The following is a 22,022-nucleotide window of genomic DNA, read 5'->3' as shown; positions in this document are numbered from 1 at the left end:
CACGTAATTCCAACCATCAAGGGACCGAATGGCCAAGTATTCGACACACGGGAGAAGGCCGAAGTCATAGCCGTTTCATTAGAGGAGGCATTCACACCGAAAGACAACCCTTCGGGCCTTGAAATTACACGGCGCACGGAAGCAAGGGTAGAGGAATTTCTCAACAACGCACCCAGGCCACCCGTTAAAAAGACCAATATCCACGAAATCAAATGGATTATTGAACACCTCAACCCCAAAAAAGCCAAACGACATCAAGAACAGAGTCTTCAAGAAACTAAGCAACAAAGCCCTCACAATAATGACCAACATATTAAATGTCATGTTTAAGTAACAATATTTCCCATTTGTTGTTGTTGTTGTTTGAGTCATCAGTCCATAGACTGGTTTGATGCCATGCCACCCTATCCTGTGCTAAACTTTTCATTTCTACGTAACTATTGCATCTTACATCTGCTCTAATCTGCTTGTCATATTCATACCTTGGTCTACCCCTACCATTCTTACCACCTACACTTCCTTCAAAAACCAACTGAACAAGCCTGGGTGTCTTAAGATGTGTCCTATCATTCTATCTCTTCTTCTCGTCAAATTTAGCCAAATCGATCTCCTCTCGCCAATTCGATTCGGTGTCTCTTCATTCGTGATTCGATCTATCCATCTCACCTTCAACATACTTCTGTAACATCACATTTCAAATGCTTCTATTCTCTTTCTTTCTGAGCTAGTTATCGTCCATGTTTCACTTCCATACAATGCCATGCTCCACACGAAAGTCTTCAAAATCATCTTTCTGATTCCGATATCAATGTTTGAAGTGAGCAAATTTCTTTTCTTAAGAAAGCTCTTCCTTGCTTGTACTAATCTGCATTTTATGTCCTCCTTACTTCTGCCATCGTTAGTTATTTTACTACCCAAGTAACAATATTCATCTACTTCCTTTAAGACTCCATTTCCTAATCTAATGTTTCCTACATCACCTGCCTTCATTCGACTGCACTCCATTACTTTTGTTTTGGACTTATTTATTTTCATCTGGTACTCCTTACCCAAGACTTCATCCATACGATTCAGCAACTTCTCGAGATCTCTGCAGTCTCAGATAAAATAACAATATCATCGGCAAATCTCAAGGTTTTGATTTCCTCTCCTTGGACTGTGATTCCCTTTCTAAATTTCTCTTTGATTTCCTTTACTGCCTGTTCTATGTAAACATTGAAAAGGAGAGGGGACAAACTGCAGCCTTGCCGCACTCCTTTCTGGTTTGCTGCTTCTTTTTGAAAGCCCTCGATTCTTATCACTGCAGACTGATTTTTTATACAGATTGTAGATAATTCTTCGTTCTCGGTATCTGATCCCTATCATCTTCAAAATCATAAATAGCTTGGTCCAATCAACATTATCGAATGCCTTTTGTAGATCTACGAATGCCATGTACGTGGGCTTGTCCTTCTTGATTCGATCCTCTAAGATCAGACGTAAAGTCAGGATTGCTTCACGTGTACCTACATTTCTTCTGAACCCAAATTGATCTTCTCCCAACTCAGCTTCAACTTGTTTTTCAATTCTTCTGTAAATAATACGTGTTAAAATTTGGCGGGCATGAGATACTAAACTAATGGTGCGGTAGTTTTCACACCTGTCAGCACCGGCTTTCTTGGAAATAGGTATAACAACATTCTGCCGAAAATCGGATGGGACTTCTCCTGTCTCATACATCTTGCACACTAAATGCAATAACCTTGCCATGCTGTTTTCTCCTAAGGCAGTCAGTAATTCAGAGGAAATGTCGTCAATTCCAGGTGCCTTGTTCTTATTTAGGTCACTCACAGCTCTGTCAAACTCTGACCTCATTATTGGGTCTCCCATTTCATCAGCATCAACACCCTCTTCATGTTCCAGAACCAAATTATCTACATCTTTACCTTGATACAACTGTTGGATATGCTCCTGCCATCTTTATGCATTGTCTTCTTTCCCTAGAAGTGGCTTTCCATCTGAGCTCTTAACTCTCTACTGCATGAATTATTTTTCGTTTCCGTTTGGTGAAGAAAATTTCAAGCTTTAATGTTCAACATACGCTCAATGTTTTAGATATACCAGCAATTCTTGACAGGGCCTAATAGCTTAACACTCGTATGTGATGTGGATTGCCATATTGGAATATGTATACGATTTTTCACGATTTTACGCTAAGCTTTTAACATTCAAAGACCGAACATTACTGCCTACTGGCCATGGGTACGTATTGCAGGGCGCAAGTATACTTGCACGACCGTAGGTCGGTAATGTCTTTGAGGTTGAGCCAGAGGTACTCCTGAAGCCTGTGGTAATATGATGGGGAGGGCCCTCGTAAAATAAACGGTGGTTGGTACGCGTGGATGTTGACGGGGTGGAAGGAGTACCTTTGGCTGTATAGCTGTTTTGTCTTAAGTTATGTAAAAAAACAAGGCATCACTGGAATATATGTTTAATTGATTGTACAGTTGAAGGTGTGACGTAAAACTACCTCTGCCTACAATATTTATCCATGTATACAGGTGAAAAGTAATTTGTTGCCTAATGACAACAGTACGCAGTAGAGGGTTAATATTCATACAACTAGATTTCTTTTCTCCAAAGGTTTCCTTGATTTTGCTGTATGCAGCATCTACCTTTCCCAGGACCATACAGCCTTCGACATCCTTGCACTTCTCCTTCAGCCATTCTTCCTTAGCTACCTTGCACTTTCTATCCACTTGATTCTTTAATCGCCTGTATTCTTTTCTGCCCTCTTCATTTCTAGCATTCTTGTATTTTCGTCGTTCATCAATCAGCTCTAGTATCTCCTGAGTTATCCACTGATTCTTAGTTGATCTTTTCTTCCTTCCTAACATTTCTTCAGCAGCCCTACTGACTTCATTTTTCATGACTCTCCACTCTTCCTCTATAGTGTTTCCTTCAGCCTTTTCATTTAGTCCTTGTGCTACATGTTCCTTGAAACAATTCCTCAAACTCTCTTCTTTCAACTTGTCTAGATCCCATCTTTTTGGATTCTTTCCTTTCTTCAATTTCTTCAACTTGAGATGGCATTTCATGACCAACAAGTTGTGGTCAGAGTGCACGTCTGCTCCTGGGAAAGTTTTGCAATCCAACACCTTGTTTCTGAATCTCTGCATAATCATAATGAAGTCTATTCGATAGCTTCCAGTGTCTCCAGGTCTCGTCCACGTATACAGCCGTCGTTTGTGGTGTTTGAACCAAGTATTGGCAAGGACTAAATTATGATCAGTGCAGAATTCAACCAGCCGACTTCCTCTTTCGTTCCTTTTTCCCAATCCAAATTCTCCTACTGTACTACTTTCTCTTCCTTGGCCTACCACTGCATTTCTGTCTTCCATCGCAATTAGATTCTCGTCACCTTTTACATATTGTATTAAATCTTCTCTCTCCTCATATATTCTTTCGATTTATTCATCATCCGCTGAACTAGTAGGCATATAGACCTGCACTATTGTGGTGGGCATTGGTTTGATGTCCATCTTGACGACAATAATTCTTTCACTATGCTGGCCGTGGTAGCTTACCCGCTGCCCTATTTTCTTATTCATTATTAAACCAACTCCTGCATTTCCCCTGTTTGATTTTGTGTTGATAATTCAGTAGTCGCCTGACCAAAAATCTTGTTTTTCCTGCCAACGTACTTTACTTATACCAAGTACATCTAACTTCAGCCTATCCATCTCCTTTTTCAGATTCTCTAATCCACCACACCGATTCAAACTTCTAACATTCCACGCTCCGACTCGCAGAAGGTATCCATCTTCCTGATGATCACCCCCTCTCGTGTAGTCCCCACCCGGAGATCCGAATGGGGGACTAGTTAACCTCCGGAATATTTTACCCGGGAGGAAGCCATCATCAGTACACCATTCATACAGAGAGAGCTGCATGTTCTCGGGAGGTAGTTACGGCTGTAGTTTCCCGTTGCTTTCAGCCGTGTAGCAGTATCAACACAGCTAAACCATGTTGAGTATTATTACAAGGCCGTACCAGTCTAATCATGTAAACTGCCGCCCTTGCAACTACCGAAGGGCTGCTACCCCCCTTTCGATGAACCATTCGTTAGCCTGGTCTCTCAACAGATACCCATCCGATATGGTTGCACCTGCGGCTCGGCTATCTGCATCACTGGGACACGCAAGCCTACCCACCGCGACAAGGTCACATGGTTCGCAGAGGAGGAACAGCTAGTATATATATTTATTTGAGCAACGTGTCAATATTACACGCGTTGTATTGTTATAAGTCATAGTTTGGAAGGCTCCATTGCTTGAGCCACGCCATGGAAATGAAGGAATGATAATGGAAGCAGTTAAAATTACATTTTATTGCTATATTGTATTAGACTCTAGCATCTTCATGTATCTTCTTCTTCATCCTCCTGGTCTTCTCCACTATTGCTTGAGGTCAGTTCTTGATATGGATTTGTTTCAGTTTTACTGCCGGATGACCTTCCTTATCTAAAGGGACATACTCACTGTCGGGTGTTTTTGTAGTGGATGTATATAAATGAAGTGAAGTGCATTAAGACAAACATATACACCCAGCCCCCGGAAATCGAGCGTGGGGCCCTCGGAATGTAAGACGAATACGTTGACAATTCAGCCAAGGAGCCGGACGTGCAATTGTATGTATATTAAATGTAAAATATTGCTATACAACTCAGAACTTCGACTGTAGCCAAGTATTAATGTGATTAAATGTACAATCTCAACCCGATTTCAAGTTTCAACTACCGATATGTTGTTAGAGGATGTGTTTGAGTTCGTAGCCACCGTCGCTGCCGATCATCAGTCTGAAAGACGGAGACTCCGAAAGGCCTTACCTCGCTTCCTTATTGTGCGATGGTTGAGTTGCCTGACCTCTTCAATTGGGCGTGATCTCGTACTTGATATTCTGAAGAGCTACCAGTAGGGATGGTACATATCAGTCAAGTTGTTTTGAGGAAGAATGGAAAACATGCGAATTATTCCATGACGGAGAGGTAGCAACAACCTTGTTCGTGTGAAGAGAGCCACTGACCTATCGTAGAGCTATGTGACTGCAGTCTACAGTATATGCGTTAATCAGAATGTGACACAAGGACAATTTGTATATGATAAGAAACACACCAACTTTTTTTTTTACATTTTTAATATTTCAGTTATTTTACAGTTATTACAGTTATTTTACGAAATATGTACAATATTGTATACTTTTTGTAATGTGAAAATCAATATTAAAACTGATCATGACTCACATGATGCCATAAAATAACGTCCTCACATTTTAATTGTAATTCAAATTAATCATGATATATCCACTTAGAAATAAGAGCAGAGACGTACAGGGTCAAACAGTATTGCATTATTATGAACTGGCATAGGTTGTATTTTCAAGCTTGTGTGCTCGAAACTGGGGTTGTTTAGTGAATGCATTGACCAATTCACGCTCCCATTAATATAATCACCTCTAAACACATTTCCTGGAATAGTCTTTGCGACTTTATTTCGGAGGATTATTTAATGTTATAAATTCGTTCTTGGGGACAGAAGTTCATCGGTAACGAACTTAACCCTTAACCGTGCACGAGCGGCCTGTGTGACCGTGCAGACAATGAGTCATATTACTCACTTATCCTTCTCACGGTTTGTTCGTTTATAATAACTCTGTAGCTTACAGTAATCAGTCCTATTACCCATCTTCATCCTGCTGCAACAAGTATCAATATGGTCATGATAGTAAGCAGTTTCGTTTCATAGCGGCCCGAGTGGCTGCACGTCCACAGTTCGTAGCTGGAAACAGAACACAGACCGATCCTATACTGCCTATAGAACTCGTTCGAAATAAACATGCCACGCGGTGCGCGGAAGGATCCTACAAACATTTCTATCGATCCACTCGAAACATTCATCAACTGAAACTGAACGATTTGAGCTTCGGTGTTCTAGGTTTAGGACAGAATAGAAGGTGGGAATATTCCACTGAACGGAGGATGTGCTAGAAAAGTGTTTGCCTCATTGTTCAGTCTATTGCAGACCTTAACAGCGTTAACACGTTGTTTCGTTCGTCACTAGTTCTTTTCCTGTCCAACAAGGGTGCCAAATGCAGTATGTGTCAAGCCTTGGAGCGAGCTCAGTTCCACCCGTTGCTTCAAGGAAATATTGACAGCTTGAGAATGAAATACTGAAACCACGACCACAGGAGTACGATTTTTGTTTCTGCGCGCGGCACGGTTATTTTCATCAAGTTATTTCGGACAATATTGATACGATGATTGAGAAATACCAATAATGTTATTGTATAGGCACAACTGAATTGTAGACGAATTATTTCAATATTCAATTTAGAATTCCAATATATAGGGAAGCTAATGCTTTCAGTGCTTGCAAATCAAAGACATCTGTTTGCAGAGATTAGAATTTACAGGCATGAAATCTGTATTAGTTATCGAATGAAGATAATGGGATTTCTGATAGCTTAAAGAAAGATTTAAAAACTGAATATCGGCTTTGACTCCTTTTGTTAATAATGATTCCTATAGAATAACACTAACTTTAAGCAATCACTAAGACTTCGCGTCAATGTTAGTGTTACAAATAATCTATGTCTATAGTGATGTTCTATAGGAACTAACCTGGTAGAGTTTGACACGACATGTGGATATTGTTCGACAATATCTGTCTGTGGAAGTGCGTGTGAGGACATGATCTTTGCGCCTCTCCACCTTTCTCATTCAAACAGTTTCCCAGTAGGCTTACTAGTCAGGACATTCTCACATCAAATTCTTCCAAGGTTTATTTACATTCTTGGCAAACCAGTATCAAGCTCTGGACCTACTGGCCAGCAGTCTAACACTGTCATTATTACTCTAGGTTAAGACAGGTATTAACACGAAGAACGATTGGACACGATGTCTGAGTGAAAATAAAATACCTGAAGTTTTGAATGACTGTTTACATCATTGGAGGACCATTATTAGAATCATTCTGTGTATCAACGTGTGAGTATGAACAAAATGTATGTGCTCGAAGTTTACCTTAAGTTCGTTATCCACTCTTCTCGTGTTTCTGGACATCTAATCATAGAAGTGACGTTACTCTTACAAGACGTTTTGCTCCACTTCAGGATAAAACTGACTGGAGTAGACGGTGTTCTGGTAGAAGCAAATATTACGCTGTTATTACCAACCTCCACATTTCACTTGTTTCGTGAAAAGGTGTTGAATATACCGAGACTATCACTGCCTGACAGAGTACATCTGAGTATGAGTCTTGTATATTCAGACATTCTCTTTGACACCGTTAAGGAAACTGATTGCAACAGGAGTCAGTTTTTATACAGATGGAAATTTTACAATTCAGCAGTCACTCAGTCGCTGTAGAGGATGGTGACTTCTCTCAGGTTTCAGTTTGTGTTCAGCTTTAAATGCAGATCAGTTACAGATGATTGCTTACGACTAAAGTTAAAGAAATGTTCCTATTACGTGGGTTTCGTTGAATCTGTCGACTGAAGAATTCGGATAGAACTTTTCAAGAATATTAAATCTGGTGCTTCTTTTTACGGAAATGATTTCTGAATACTCACGATTTAGAAAATATCGAAAGAAAAAATGTCCCCTAGTTGAAGTCTTGAACTATTTAAGTGGTAACATTTCGCCAAAAGAGGGTAATATCGTAATATCTAGCTCTAATAATTATATCGCTACGTGTAGTGACAATGTCCGACAGGTTATCACCTGGAGGTAGTTCCTTGGAATGATGAGGAAGGAGAATAATATTTCACCTTCCTCATGCGTGTTGTCGAGGAGTACGTGGGTGGAGCTGTACCCAAATACCGCCCTTTGATCTCAGAGTAATACGGTAGGTGATGGTGACTTCGTCCTTGCCAGTCACGGGAAGGAGCCGGTACTGCCTCAGTACAGCGGATACCATAGTCTTCATCTCCATCAATGCGAATTTATAACCTGAAAACAGAAAATAAAACAATGTAATAAAACAGTAAACAAAGAAAGAAGGCTAGTTCCAATCCATATGACCCATTTCATTGTCGGAGACTGTATGAACATAGCCTTCTGCTATGCACTGAGAGCGCTACTAGCATTTCGGTCGGCGCGCTGGCAGGCACTAATTTCTTCTTCACCATCGTACATCTCAAAATGATGTCCTGACGTATTTAGGGTTGTGACACAGGTTTTAAGGTTAGGAATAGGGGTCGGTCTTGATTGGTATAGTGAGGAATCCGAAACTTCAATCATTTTCCATTGGATAGCGTTTCATCATATTCATATTTGTCTTGTGATTATCTGTTACCAATCTCAAAAATTACGAAACCAGTAGTTTCAACATGTTTGATGAATGACAGTGTCAGATTGTACACTTCAACACCAGACAGCCTCTTTGAATAGAAATAGGCAACGGGAAGTTAGTAAGAGATTGATATGCCACACATATAGAAAGTATAATAAACTATTGGCAAGAGCGGGTTCTTTTCCATTGCTCTCTATTGAAATGGACATATTTCCAGAACTGTCTACATTTCGACTAGCCTCGGTATACGTTTATGTATCCTTATGACCAAAAAATGTGTCCAACTTCTTGTCATATAACAATTGCTGCTTTATTGCCAATTTATCAATCATTAGGGAGCAGAATATTTTGCCCTCATTCATTCTTTAAATTTATACGAGAAGCGTTCCTTTAATGAGATCTGTCTATCCTGCTTGGCATGATGCATCTCCTATATAACGACTTTATGTGCTCCTAGAAGGCAACTTGGATGAATGATTTCGGGCGTAAGAAATAGATTGCCAGATAACGCACTGTTTTATGCATTTCTCTGACCAACGGAGTGACAGCTTGTAATTTAAAATTTGGTCCAGTATGAATGAGGCTTTCGAGTCTTCATGATTGCGCTCATTTGTGTCCATTATTGTTTTTAAATTAGTGTGATACTGATTGCTGAACTCATCCATCTTCGCTTTCTCCATTTCCATATCAGATCACGGCTTCTTTATTTTCTGATTGGCGCGCCACAATTTGTCTCAAAACAGTTTTGCCTTTGTCGGATTCAAAACACTTATTGGTTGTCTGTTTTCAAATAGACTTTTTAGCACTATCTGCCAGCCGACCCGTAGAAACATTGTTATCGTAAATACCTGATTCACCACAGAAATTATCGTCTCTCTTCCTCTTCTTTCCAGTGGTTGCCCTAGTTCATGCTTCTTTATTGGTCGCCTTTCTGGTATTAGTTTTGATTTTTGCATCTTTTGCCCGGGATATTCCTTAAATGAGCAACAATATTTCATTTCAATTTCCTTATTTTTAGTCGGGACGGTAATATGCTTCAGCAAAATGCAGACTACACACAAAGAATGTTCTGAATTCAAAATGTTGAACAAAACTGTCCCGTGACACATTTTTCAGTCATTTCTGCCTTTGGTTTGCATCACATGGGAATTCGAGGAATGAAATGCTTTTACGTTTCCCGCTCTGGTTTTTGCAGTACGGCACACAGAAATAAACCATTGTGTAAGTAGTGTACCGGCACCTACAAGTTAAAAAATATATTTTAATTAGATGATTGCCAGCTTTCATTTTATAAGTATTAGCTGAATGCAAAAGTATTCTACAATGTGTGGTTATTTTGCTGGGTCTTAATTCAATTAAGTTAAGGTCGTATGAATTAATAACGACCTTAAGCGGGCATGCAGTTGTAGATACTGAGAAGTTCCTAATTCGGTTACTAAATTAAAAATTATATAAAACTGCATTTAAATGAAAAAAATATATGCATTAAATAAAACACTCAACCGTTGGGCCTTATACTCACACTTGGTTCTTGCCTGATTACTTACACATACGTTATTTGAAGGGCGCCAGCTATCACTCAGTGCAGCAATAAGAGAATGAGATTCTTGAATATCTCTGGGGTGTGGGTTAATAAGCTTACTTTTGACGACATACCATATAAGTTCTGGGAAAAGGAGATTGGGGTTCGGTTTCCCCATTAAATTTGAAGTTAAGTAATTCTACTCTAGAAATGAATGGTGAAACCGCCAGCGGCACCCTGGGTATCTTCAAGAAGGTGAGCTCACCGCTAATTGCTCACGATGACGTAGCAATGACTCTGCAGTTACTCCAGCAGTATTTCGCAATATTACAATGTCAGAAGTTATTGCACGCACTACATCCACATCTGATATACAGCAATTCTTACTGTACATGTTTTTAGTGTTAATCTACACACACGTATATACGTAACAATTTGACTACAATCACGCAAGTGACAAGCATTGCATAATTGAATTGAACAATACTAATCGTTACAATAATAGTAATAATATCACAGATGAAATAATAATAATAATAATAATAATAATAATAATAATAATAATAATAATAATAATAATAATAATACAAATACAGATATCATCTTGTAACGGGATTTGAACCGTTACAATACGCATAAATATTATAACATTTTAAATTTACTTATATACATAGACCACTATACGTACCGGTAACTTGCACAAGCGTATTTCCGGAATTATGCTAAATTCTTGTACATACCACTCTGAGGATAACTAGCACTACAGTATTTCACACCAAACCATACGCAATGCATACTATTACAGTATGGAACACCAGTTAATTTCAACTTAAAATCATGGACTCAGCGTAAAGCTATAGATTATCTGGATCCTATACACGCAGAGATGACATCCTGCTAGCACTCCCGCGGGGAATACGGTAACCATCACGTCTACGCTCGAAAGCACAGGAAGTGTGGAGAGTGGAGAGGCGTACATTGCATAGCGGAAGGCGATGGTGTGAATGGTGCAGTTGATCAAGTCCATCAGCGTGTATTCCATTCTGGTACAGTTTGATACTATAGCCATGTTTTCCATTATGTTATTTTCATAATACTAGACCGCACACGATAACATGAAAGGACAAAAGTTTTAAGCGAGTATGAAAGCTCAATTATAAGTTCAAATATTTCGCGTTGCCTTTCTTCAAAAGTACCTATTGTTACGTGCCAGTCCCGTGGTTGCTCCTGTCGGTACTTCCAGGAAGGGGCTGTTGACTCGGACGACCTGGAATCTCCCAGCCGGCCTGTGGGGTGGGGCCGGCCTTTCCATGTATTGTTCTTGACGGCTGGCTTACCTGTGAGTTCCTCGGAGATTCAACGGGAATGTTCTGCCTGTAGTAGACGCGGACAGTCAGTCAGTCAGTCAGTGTTGGACTCCGTGTGAGACTCAGTGTGTTGGGTTCGGTGGTTGGACTGAGGGCGACAGAGGTGTTGGCTGTCGCCAGTGTCCCACCGAGGTCTGAACGAGCAAGCTGTGGTTGTGGTGTCTGAGTGTCCAGTAAGTAGCTGCATGGGAGATGGCGTACGGGATAGAAGACTGTGTACTGCCCTAGAATACAGTGTATGTATACTTCTGTGGATTGAGGACCGCCGTGAATAAGCGATTGAAGCAGTTATCGTGAGTATGAGGATAATTGGATGTGTGTTAATATTCGCTGTTGTGAGTATCGTCCTGCTGTTGGATTCTGTTGAGCTGTTGCTGATTGTTGTTCAGTTCATGTGACTGTGTGAAGTATCGGACTATCTTTGGAGTCGAACCGACGAACAGTCGTCGTGTGTTGTATAGCGAGGGGCACTGTGTACAAATCCAGCTGTCTACGCACAGTGGCTGTAGGAGGTGACTGGACTTGGGGGAAAGTGAAAGTAAGGATTAGTGTCCCAGGTAAAGGAACGGGATGGACATTTGCTGCGCCATAAGGCAGAGATTTATAAATAGACTAGTAATTAGTGTGGCCATGCATAACTGGTTAGCATTTTTTGTGCTTAATTATGTGCGTGTGCATTTATTAGGCCATCCTCAAATAAATTAGAATAATGAAACAAATGGAGTTTTATTCGTAACACTATGATCAACAGGTTACGTAGAAGATGGAAATCACAAAATCACGACAGGAATACTTAACGCGGAACAGAATAATTCAATACAGCGAACCACAAAGTATAATTTAAAAAACAACCAAAATGACCAGTTCGTAACTAATGACAATCACAACTGCAATGATAAGAAAATAACTGAAACGTGCCCCTAAATGAAAACAAACAGTTGCTTGTCCATCTGGCCGCCGATACTACAGTAATCGTTGCGGAGGCGTTCGATTCCTTCCATGTCCACCTCACTGCCTCTCTCTTCCTCACTGGAACTGGAGCTCGTGAAATCATCAAGGGATATTATTATGTAATCTACTGCAATGATCCTCTCTCGATCCTGCGCTTGAGCACTTGTTTATTAGGCATGGCATAAAACTTTTCGCCAAACGCCGGCTGTCACATTATTGACGGCTGTGACAATGAGGTCTTCCACTTCCCCCCAATATGAAAGTCTTACACACACTAAATCTACAGTTGAAAACACACTCAATCCTATTGTTTTGTACGTAATTCACTCACTTGATTAAATAACAACATTTATTACATTTAGGACACTTATATAACACATTATAAATACATAATACTGCGTATTGATGGGCAGATGCCCTCGATAACAGTCAGTCACATGTTCCCGTCTCCTCTCGCACGAGGCACCCAAGCATAACAGTCTCTCATCCCCTTCCATCCACCCCACTTCCGGCTGAGGGCCTTCAAAATAAATACACACTGAAGGGTGCTGCTATCTGTCCTAAAGTGGTAGCGAGTAACTAGGTGGTCTAGCCATAGCTAGGCCGGAACACCTATCCTATCCTATCCTATCCTATCCTATCCTATCCTATCCTATCCTATCCTATCCTATCCTATCCTATCCTATCCTATCCTATCCTATCCTATCCTATCCTATCCTATCCTATCCTAAACCAAATCAACCTAAAATATTCTTCATTTAATGACTATGAACAAACTAATAGTAAGCTAATCGTGAATAGTAAAATCAATAACTACACAAGAGGAATGAAATAAAACACTTGACACAGACTGACAAATGTGCACACACAATCATAAAATAATGAAATACAAAACGAGTACAAAACAGTGTTTGCCGGGAAAATACACTAAGTGACAATGGGAGATAAACACTCGCTTATGTGCGATAAGCATGTGAGCATGCCAACGTTACCATGACAATAAGACGCCAGTTTTCGCAACACTAGCTCTAATGTCATACTCCAGCTCTTAAAGAAAAGAAATATACAGTGAGTCTCAGGTATGAGTTGGCCGGCAGGTCGGCCGGTACGCCACGGCGGACTTCCAAATCCGCACACCTTGCGACGATGGCTTACCCTTGTTCGTAATCTAACAGAAGTTTGTGTCGTGTTTGGAAGTGATTTGAGTGTTTACGAATTACAAGTGTTTGAATTGTGCGTTATATAATAATAATAATAATAATAATAATAATAATAATAATAATAATAATAATAATAATAATAATAATAATAATAATAATAATAATAATAATAATGCAACGAGATAAGTATGCATCACAGCAACGGATTTTTATGTATGATTCTTATGTGATTACGTCATCTGCAAATAAGTTAGATGGCGATTTTTAACAGAATTCCCAGATGTGCGTCCTCCAAGCAGAGAGACCGTGCGAATACGTATAAATAAATTTAAGGAAATGGGTTCGATTTTCGATAAGAAGCGAGGGATTAACATTGAAACTGCGTACGGCTTTTAATGCCGGGAGAATCAGAGGACAAGTTTGGCTTACCAGATGCAGGTCTTTTGAATTGACGCCCGTAGGCGACCGGCGCGTCATAATGAGGATGAAATGATGATGAAGACGACACGTATACCCAGCCCCTGTGTCAGCGGAATTAGCCAATTATGGTTAAAATTCCCGACTCTGTTGGGAATCGAACCCGGGAGCCCTGTGACCAAAGGTCAGCGCTTTAACCATTTAACCATGGAAACGAAGGGTTGGAAAACGATTACAACATTCTCCCCAAAACTCTCTGCGACGTATATGACAGCAAACCACATATTCAAGGAGCTCAGAGTGGCAAGGTATCAAACTCTTTAAAATTAAAACCATACAAGACCACTGTTGTCCGCGAACTTATACCACGTGGTAACGAGAGTCATGTAAATGTATGTAACAGGGTGTTGAGGAATTTTTATGTTGAGGTGATTGATGCAAATTTAATGCTCTTTTCAGACGAAGCATGGTTGGATTTACACGGCTATGTTCGACGCAGAATAACCGGTACCGGACCTCGAAGAAACCCGCTTTAGTACAGGAAAACACATTACATGTCGAGAAAATCAGGATATGGTGTGCGGTAAATGGGTATAGGATAATAGGGCTAAACGTTTTGTACATAACGTTAACGCAGAACATTTAGAGGAATAATATACATTATGCTTTGGTCATCCAATCGATACTGAATGTCGATGTGTATATTTCCAACAAGACTGCCAACGCGCATACAGCTGCATAGTCATGCAATTTTATTCAGGCGATTCTTGAATATAAGGTAATTAAGTAGTATAGGCAAAGTATGTTCTAGAACAATGGGTGCTGAATAAGCATGTTTCCAAGCTTTTGGCGGGAAACTTGAATTCTTGCAGAGTCAATATCTTTTGGTGCAGGCAAGATCAATGACCTGTGACTTTTGAAGCCTAGGTGAGGTTAGTGAGACATAATAACGTCATAACCTTACGTACGAGGAAGACGTAACCTCACAAGTTCCCCTTCGAGGAGCCCTATCGGTAGGTGGTTTGTAGGTAAGGTTAGGACTTCATCATGACGTCTTAACCGAACCTTCCCCCCATCCAAGAACACTAACTCAACCCCACACAAGCTACTTATGGAGGGGCCTTATCGGTCAGGTTAGCGACCGAGGTATTTTGGGCGAGATGGTTCTCACCCCCTTGGGTCATGTCCCGACCCGTCCAAAAAAGGGAGAAGAGAAAGAGTGTTCTTTCTCCCCTGGGTTATCTCCCAAACCGGCCAAAAACTTGCTGGCCTCCTTGGGGCTAATCTGTCGAGATTTATAGCCCTTCAATTTTACTGGTTTAGTCTAGGATGACTTTGGGCCTCTTATATTTGTGACCTTCGGTGACATAGTTGCGCAGAGATGATATGAGGGTGTTGGGTTTTGAGTTTAGTCCAGAATATAATTTACAGTTCTGGTACTAATCTCATCGATTCTGAGCTCTGCGTGGATGTCACGATTTCGTTGAAACCAGGTTGCTTCTGAAATGAGGTGCAGCGCACAGTTTAGGTTGTGTTGAGCCTTGTCTAAGAGTGAATTAGCTGCCGTACTTCAGACCGGACTGGCATAGTCGACGATTTGTCTGAGGAAGGACTAATACAGATTGAGTCTGTTATCTAGATTAAGTCCAAGATCTGTTTCATGAGTGGAACAATGAGTGAGAGGCGCTTGTGCGACTGTGCAAAAATGTAAACAATATGATCTCTGAAGGTCAAACCTCCGTCCAAGGCGACACCCAGGTATTTTGATTTATTTGTCCATCGGATCATTTCACCGAAAAAAAAACGGTGTGGGGGAATCAGTTTTTAAGTGTTTAGAGAAGGAAGTGGCACTACGTTTTGATACTCCATTTTTGAAGCCAGGGTTCGAAACTGGAGAGGGCTTTCTAACGATAATTGTGTGCTCTGTGTTGCAGTCAAGAGACAGAGGAAATGACCGTGTCATCAGCACACATGTAGATTTCGTGTGCGTTAGCTTTGGCACGTCTGCCATGTAAAGATCAAAGGGAATGGGAGAGACAACTTCACCCTGGCGTATTCCCCGCAAGGATGGGGCGTGTCAGACGGGATTTTGTTAACCTCTACCTGAAACATACGATCCGAGGATTAGTTATTTAGGATTTTAAGCATGTAGCGTTACTCTTAATACATTTAGTTTCTAACTGAGGTCTTCATGCCATACCTTCTCGAACGCACACGAAATATCTAGAAAACAGACTCCTGTGTGCCTTCTATCATTAACATTTATAGTAACTCCCTCAGTGAGCCATGTGAGATGGTGAAATGCAGAGTGTTCACTTCGGAAGTCGAACTGTTCGTCGTTCAGGAGGTTTTTGGAATCAATTATAGTATTTAGCCTGGTTAAGAATACGTTTCGAAGTGTTTAGAAAGAATAGACGGGAGTGATATGGGCCTATCATTTTGCTGGAATGTAGGATCCGAGTGAAGTCTGGGGATTACGATAACTTTAGCTAAATTTCCAACTTGGGGAAATGGGAATAACGGAAGGTGGAGTTAAACAGCTTGGTGATACACGCGAGGGCCTTTGTGGTAGATTTTTAGGAAGGTAGCAGAAATGTTGCTGAGTGCAAGGGTTTTCCTGTATTTGAGCCTCCCGATAGCGAGGGGTGATGAACTTAAAATGAGTTGGGAGATTAGAGTCAGCAAGGCTATCGACTTCATCTTCAACAAAGTCAAAGTCAATGAAGCAGACTCAAGTGAGTTACCTTTGTCCAGATCTGTGTGTGCCAATCTTCACAGTCCATGTCGCACACGTGGAAAGGAAAATGAACTCAACGAAAATTGTTCTGATGGCGTATACAGTCTTAAGGGAAATAATGTATAGGAATTGTATTTTCACATTATCGGTTTTGGCACAGTAGCGACAATGTGTAGGGATAGTATGCCAATCCGTTTTCTGGTGAAATTTCTGGTCATCCTGTGGCAAGTGTCATCAGCCACGTTTAACTCAGCTAGTCTGGATTTCCAGTTCTCTATCCTGTGGCATTTACTTAGGGTAGCAAGATTTCTTTTCTGGCGATTCCAGGCAGTTTTTAAATAACAGTCTCTGGTGATATGCTAGGCCTGACACGCTCGATATTGCCATTTCCCAAATCATCCGACAGCACATCCACCTTACTACACTAGATGCCCACATCCCAGTTCTTATAACCTTTTCCTCCACCCCCAAACAGATTCCAAACTTTATCCCATCTACAACCGCAAAATCAAATGGCAATCCTTCCGTGACCACATTTCCGATCACGTCATTGGCAATCTCAACGCGAAAGGTTCTGACGATATAGATGACCCGCTATCGAAATTAACATCATCATTATTTTGGTCGCTCAATCTTCAGCCGTGGTAGCGGCAGTGGTGCAGTCCATAAAGTATACACTGCCATGAGAGATCCTTGACCAAATTAAAATTAAGAATCGGTGTTGAGCTGAGCTGAGGTTACCTGCGGGCCTTAATGCTGGCTGATGGTTCATAATTTCATGACTAGATTCCCTTCTCTGTTTCGTGTTTAGTAACTCGGAAAACATACAGTAAGTTTAACTTCCTGGCTAACCTGATGGATTCGTGTTCGACACTGAAAACAGCTGTAATCGTGCAAGCGAAGAGGAAGGTTGTTAAGTGAGTGAGTGCTGACATACGGATCTCAATGGAATTGTACCGGGCGACGATAGGTCGTTGGCACGGTAGAGGCAGGCGCAACATGGACTGCAGAGCCGGACAGCAGGTGAGTCTGACTTCAATTTTGATGGTTGCATCAGTGATGGCAGTGCTGTTGGTAATTGGAGGGGTCGAGATGAACCTCGGACCTGACCCTGCTAGTACGGTTGGATGGGAAGAGATGGAGAAAATAAAGGAAATCGTTAAGGGTCAAGCAGAACAAACGAGAGTTACTACGAGTGCAAGGCAGTGAACAAAGAGAGATAATGAAAGAGGAGATAGTCAAGAAGTCAGAACTGGTGGTCCAAAATAATAATGAAATATCAAGTTTGAGGGATAAGGTGAGAAGTATGGAGGAAGAGATAAAAGATCTGAGGTGGCAGGAGGAAGAGCGACAGCAGGAAACCCGGAAGAAAAATATTTTTTTTTAAATAGGTTACCCGAGGACACTAAAGAAGATCTGGTATCTAAAGTGCTGGAGTTAAAAAACGAGAGGTTGAAGATCAGCTGCAGGGAAGCCGACACAGGCGAGATTCAGAGAATGGGGAAGGCAAAAGGCAAGATACCAGTGAAAGTGCGGTTCGTATCAACCCTATTAGTGAAGAAGATTTTGTATAATACAAGCCGATTGAAAGGTGAAAGGATCAAACAGGAGCTGGAGAAAGAAGCCTTTAGGAACCAGAAAATGCTACAGTTCCATCTGGGAAAAGCTAGGCGTGCAGGATTAACTGCCTACATAAGTGGCAACAGATTAGTGGTAGGGAACGGCAAGTGGACTAGAACATGGGGAGTGGAGCAGTTAAAGAATATGTACAACACAGAGAGTACAATGGCCGATCAGAAAGGTGGACGCACGAGGCAGCTGAGATCAGCACGAGGTCTAAGACGGGCAGCCAGAGTGAGGGGCAGGGGAGGAAGAAATAATTTGAGATAACAGTAGGATGCATCAATACTGAAGGCCTTAGAAGTACGTTACAGAATGAATATTTTAAAGAGTTGTTACGTAGCATGCATATCCTTGCGAGTGTGGAAACCTGGATTCCACCGAAAAGTAATGTAGAAATAGAAGAGTTCACGGTTTACTATAAGGTAAAAGAAAGACGAACCGGCAGGGGCAAATACCTGGGTGGGAGGATCTGCAAGCTAGAATAGACCATATTGAATCAGAAATGGAGGCGATGATTTGTGTTAAAATAAAGATGTACGATGAGAGTGAGCGGGATTTATGTATCGGTTTTATCTACAACCCTCCTGAAGCCTCTCCATTTGCGAAAAAGATGTCTTTGACGAGTTGGGATTAGAAATTAATATAATTCAAAACATTTTTGAGGATGTAGGTATTCTAATAATGCGAGGGATGTGGATCAGAAGCCGTTGTATGACAAGGTGGTAGAAGAAGCTTATGTACAAAAGAGAGTGAGTCAGGATAAGGGCTGTAATAAAAATGGAGAAAAGTTGTTAGAGCTGTGTGGTACGGTAGAACTATACATTTTGAATGGATGGTGGTATGGCGACGAATTAGGGAACCTGACATACATAAGGGAGACAGGGTGGTAGTATTATAGATTTGGCGCTATGCTCCAGAAATACGTTGCCTGTGATTAAAGGCATGAAGGTTAAGGAATGGGGAGAGTCATATCACCTACCAATTATTGTCAGAGTAAATGATAGAGAAGGTAGGGCAATAACAAGCAACATGATAAAATTCAAAGAAACGTTAGTTACTAAATACAGGTGGAGAGAGGAACTAAAGAAGGAGTTTATGAACTATTATGAGGGAGAAATAGGCCAGATAGTGAAAGTTGGAATAGACTCAATTATCGAGAATAACCTAACGAGTGCAGCAGTAAAACTAATAGAAAACACTATAAAGATGGCAGGAGAGAAGATGAGAGTAAAGGAGGGGAACATAATAGGAAAGGGTTGGTACAATGATGAATGCAGGCATAAAAAGTATGAAGTACTGAAAGCATTGAAGGTGTAATAGAAAGTACGGGGGGGAAATCATAAGATTGAATTTTGTAACTTGAGAAAATAATATAGAGAAATACTGTATACAACCAAGTTCGAATGGCAGAAGCGGAGAGTTGTTGAATCGAATAGTAATTCAAAACAGAATGATAGTAGAAAAGTATGGAGTGCAATTAAGAGGATCTGTGGAATGCATAAACTTCCTCAGCAGGCTGAAATAAGTCAGGCTATCTGGGTGGAGCACTATAAGAAATTATTAAGGGTTGAAGGTATGTGGAGACCGAAAATAGAAGAACACGGAATATGGGTAGGGCCGGAGTGTATTGTGCCTGCATTAGATAAGGAAATATCGATAGAAGAAGTAAGAGAGGTCTTAGGGAAAGGCAAATCAGGAGCGATTTCGGGTATCACTAACGAATTTTAGAAGCAGGTGGCGCAGAATAAGGATATGCTAGAAAGTATGGTGAAATGATTTAACGGAATATTTGAATGGGGGAGTTTCCCAAATATTGGCAGGAGGGAGTGATCTGCCCCATCTACAAGAAGAAAGGAGATAAATCTAACACAAATAATTTTAACGGTATAAAGTTGTTGGATACATTAAGTAAAATATACACAGGAGTGTTAGCAAAAAGGATTATGAAGTGGGCGGAGGAGGGATTGGTTCTGGAGGGACTTCAGTCAGGTTTTAGGGAAAGGATGAGGACAACTGATAATTTTTTGTATGAAAACAATAATGGATAGGTATGTAAAAAGAAAGGTTGAAAATTGTACATTACTGCGATTGACCTCGAGAAAGAATTTGATTCTGTGAGCAGAGGGGTGGTCGTAGCCAAGATGAGAAGGATAGGGTGTCTTATAAGATGATAAGAGCGGTCGAGAACGTATACTCAGAAGTAAAGTGCTCAGTGAAAATTAAGGAGGGAGTAGTAATTGGGGAAATATTCACTGAAGTAGGGTTGAAACAGGGTTGTAAGTTGTCACCTGTTCTGTTCTTATTGTTTGTAAATTATATCATTCTATCGAAAGGTTTCGAGGCAGGGGTTTAGCCAAGTCTTGAGAACCAGGATATTCCGGGTCTCTTTTTTGCTGATGACACACTTCTGCTCACATTGACACCCAATAGTATGCAGGGTAGTATAAATGTAGTGATAAATTGCTGAAAGAGTGGAATTTAAAACTTAATGCACAGAAAACCAAGGTAATGATGTGTAAAAAAGGATATAAATTGTCAAAGAATGAAAAATGGTGGATGGGCGAGACGAGATTAGAAGTTGTCAAGAAAGTAGAATATTTGGGTTTGATATTAAGTGGAAATGGAAAATGGGCAGAGCAAATAAAAAGAGCTAAGTTAAAAGGTATGAGTGCACTGTCGGCCATTAACATCCTGTAGAAAAAGATGCCCAACACAGATTACAAAGTGCATAAGAGTGTTTTTAATGCATTAGTCAAATCTAGAGTGTAGTACGGAGCGGAAACCTGGGGAGTTGAAGGGAGGGTTGATTCACTTGAAACAATGACGAGCAGATTTGGTAAAATAATCATGGGTCTACCCAGTTTTACAGTTAACTGTGGAGTGAGAATGATGTGCAGCTATATAAGTCTGCAAGCGGCTATTATTAAAAAGATAATAAAGTATTGGTTGAGACTGAAGCTGCGAGAAGTTGGCGAAGTATTACAGATATCATATAAATACCAAATGAAACATCAGAACCAAGGATACTGGGTGGATGGGGTACGGAACATTTGGAAACGGTAGGATTTGTTTCCAAAGTCTTATCAATTTTGGAAGTAAAATCTTCGACCTTGCCGTTCAACACAGTTAACTGCGCCTGCAGTTGAGTATTTGACTCTGCTAGTTGAGTATTAAGCGACTTTATTTGAGTGTTAAGCTGAGAATTAGAGTTGACTATCTGCGTCTGTAATTGCGTCTGTAACTGGTTGTTAGACTAGATCATTTGAACCTGCAATTGCGGCAATTGAGTGTTAATACGATCAATTTTAGCGTTCTGAACGTTAATGCTCAGCGTAAGAGCTTCGATTGCGGTAAGTAAATTATCCATGTTGACAGAAATTCAATCAAGTTTAATGTAAAATACTGCGAGCCCTTCACGTTCGGGTTATTATCGCTTAAGTTAATGGCACTCAGATATGCTATCTTTACTTTGTCGTGGCTCCAATCAGGCCTTGTACTTTGATCGAAATCTATTATGACTTGTATCGTGGCTCCAATCGAGCCCTATCACGTTCGGGGCGCCATCTATTATGACTTGTATCGTGGCTCAAATCGGGCCCCACGTTGGGCGCCATCTATTATGACTATCGTCTCTGTACCAGGAAATGTTTATGGGACCAGAGCATGGGAAGGATCTCACGTAGTGTTCGGTTGCTTATTGGAGCAGGTACATAGATGGATATTATCGCAGGTCGAATAATATACGGTAAAATCTTTTTGACAATATTTATTAAAAATATTCATGAAAATCACACTGCAGTTGAAACCTCAAAATTAAATTTCCAGTCAATATTTTCAAAAATGCAAAATAAAATATCGATGCTGTTGTATTCAGAGACATCCACTTGAAAAATGTCCAAAATAAATATCACGCTG

At 40.6% G+C, this 22,022-nt stretch overlaps 1 protein-coding gene across 1 annotated transcript in view; it reads right to left on the bottom strand.

Moving 5' to 3' along the window:
• Positions 1–5,188: 5,188 nt before the first annotated feature.
• Cyp4aa1 (Probable cytochrome P450 4aa1) overlaps positions 5,189–22,022 on the bottom strand; it is a 267,954-nt gene continuing 251,120 nt past the window's right edge. The window contains exon 12 of the mRNA XM_067140876.2: positions 5,189–7,987. Within this exon, the coding sequence (XP_066996977.2) occupies positions 7,812–7,987 (176 nt within the window). The 3' untranslated portion in view covers positions 5,189–7,811. The remainder of the gene's footprint in view (positions 7,988–22,022) is intronic.

The sequence above is a fragment of the Anabrus simplex genome, chromosome 2 (genome assembly GCF_040414725.1).
Source record: "Anabrus simplex isolate iqAnaSimp1 chromosome 2, ASM4041472v1, whole genome shotgun sequence".
Taxonomy (NCBI): Eukaryota; Metazoa; Arthropoda; class Insecta; order Orthoptera; family Tettigoniidae; genus Anabrus; species Anabrus simplex.
This window is presented reverse-complemented; position numbering and strand designations above follow the sequence as displayed.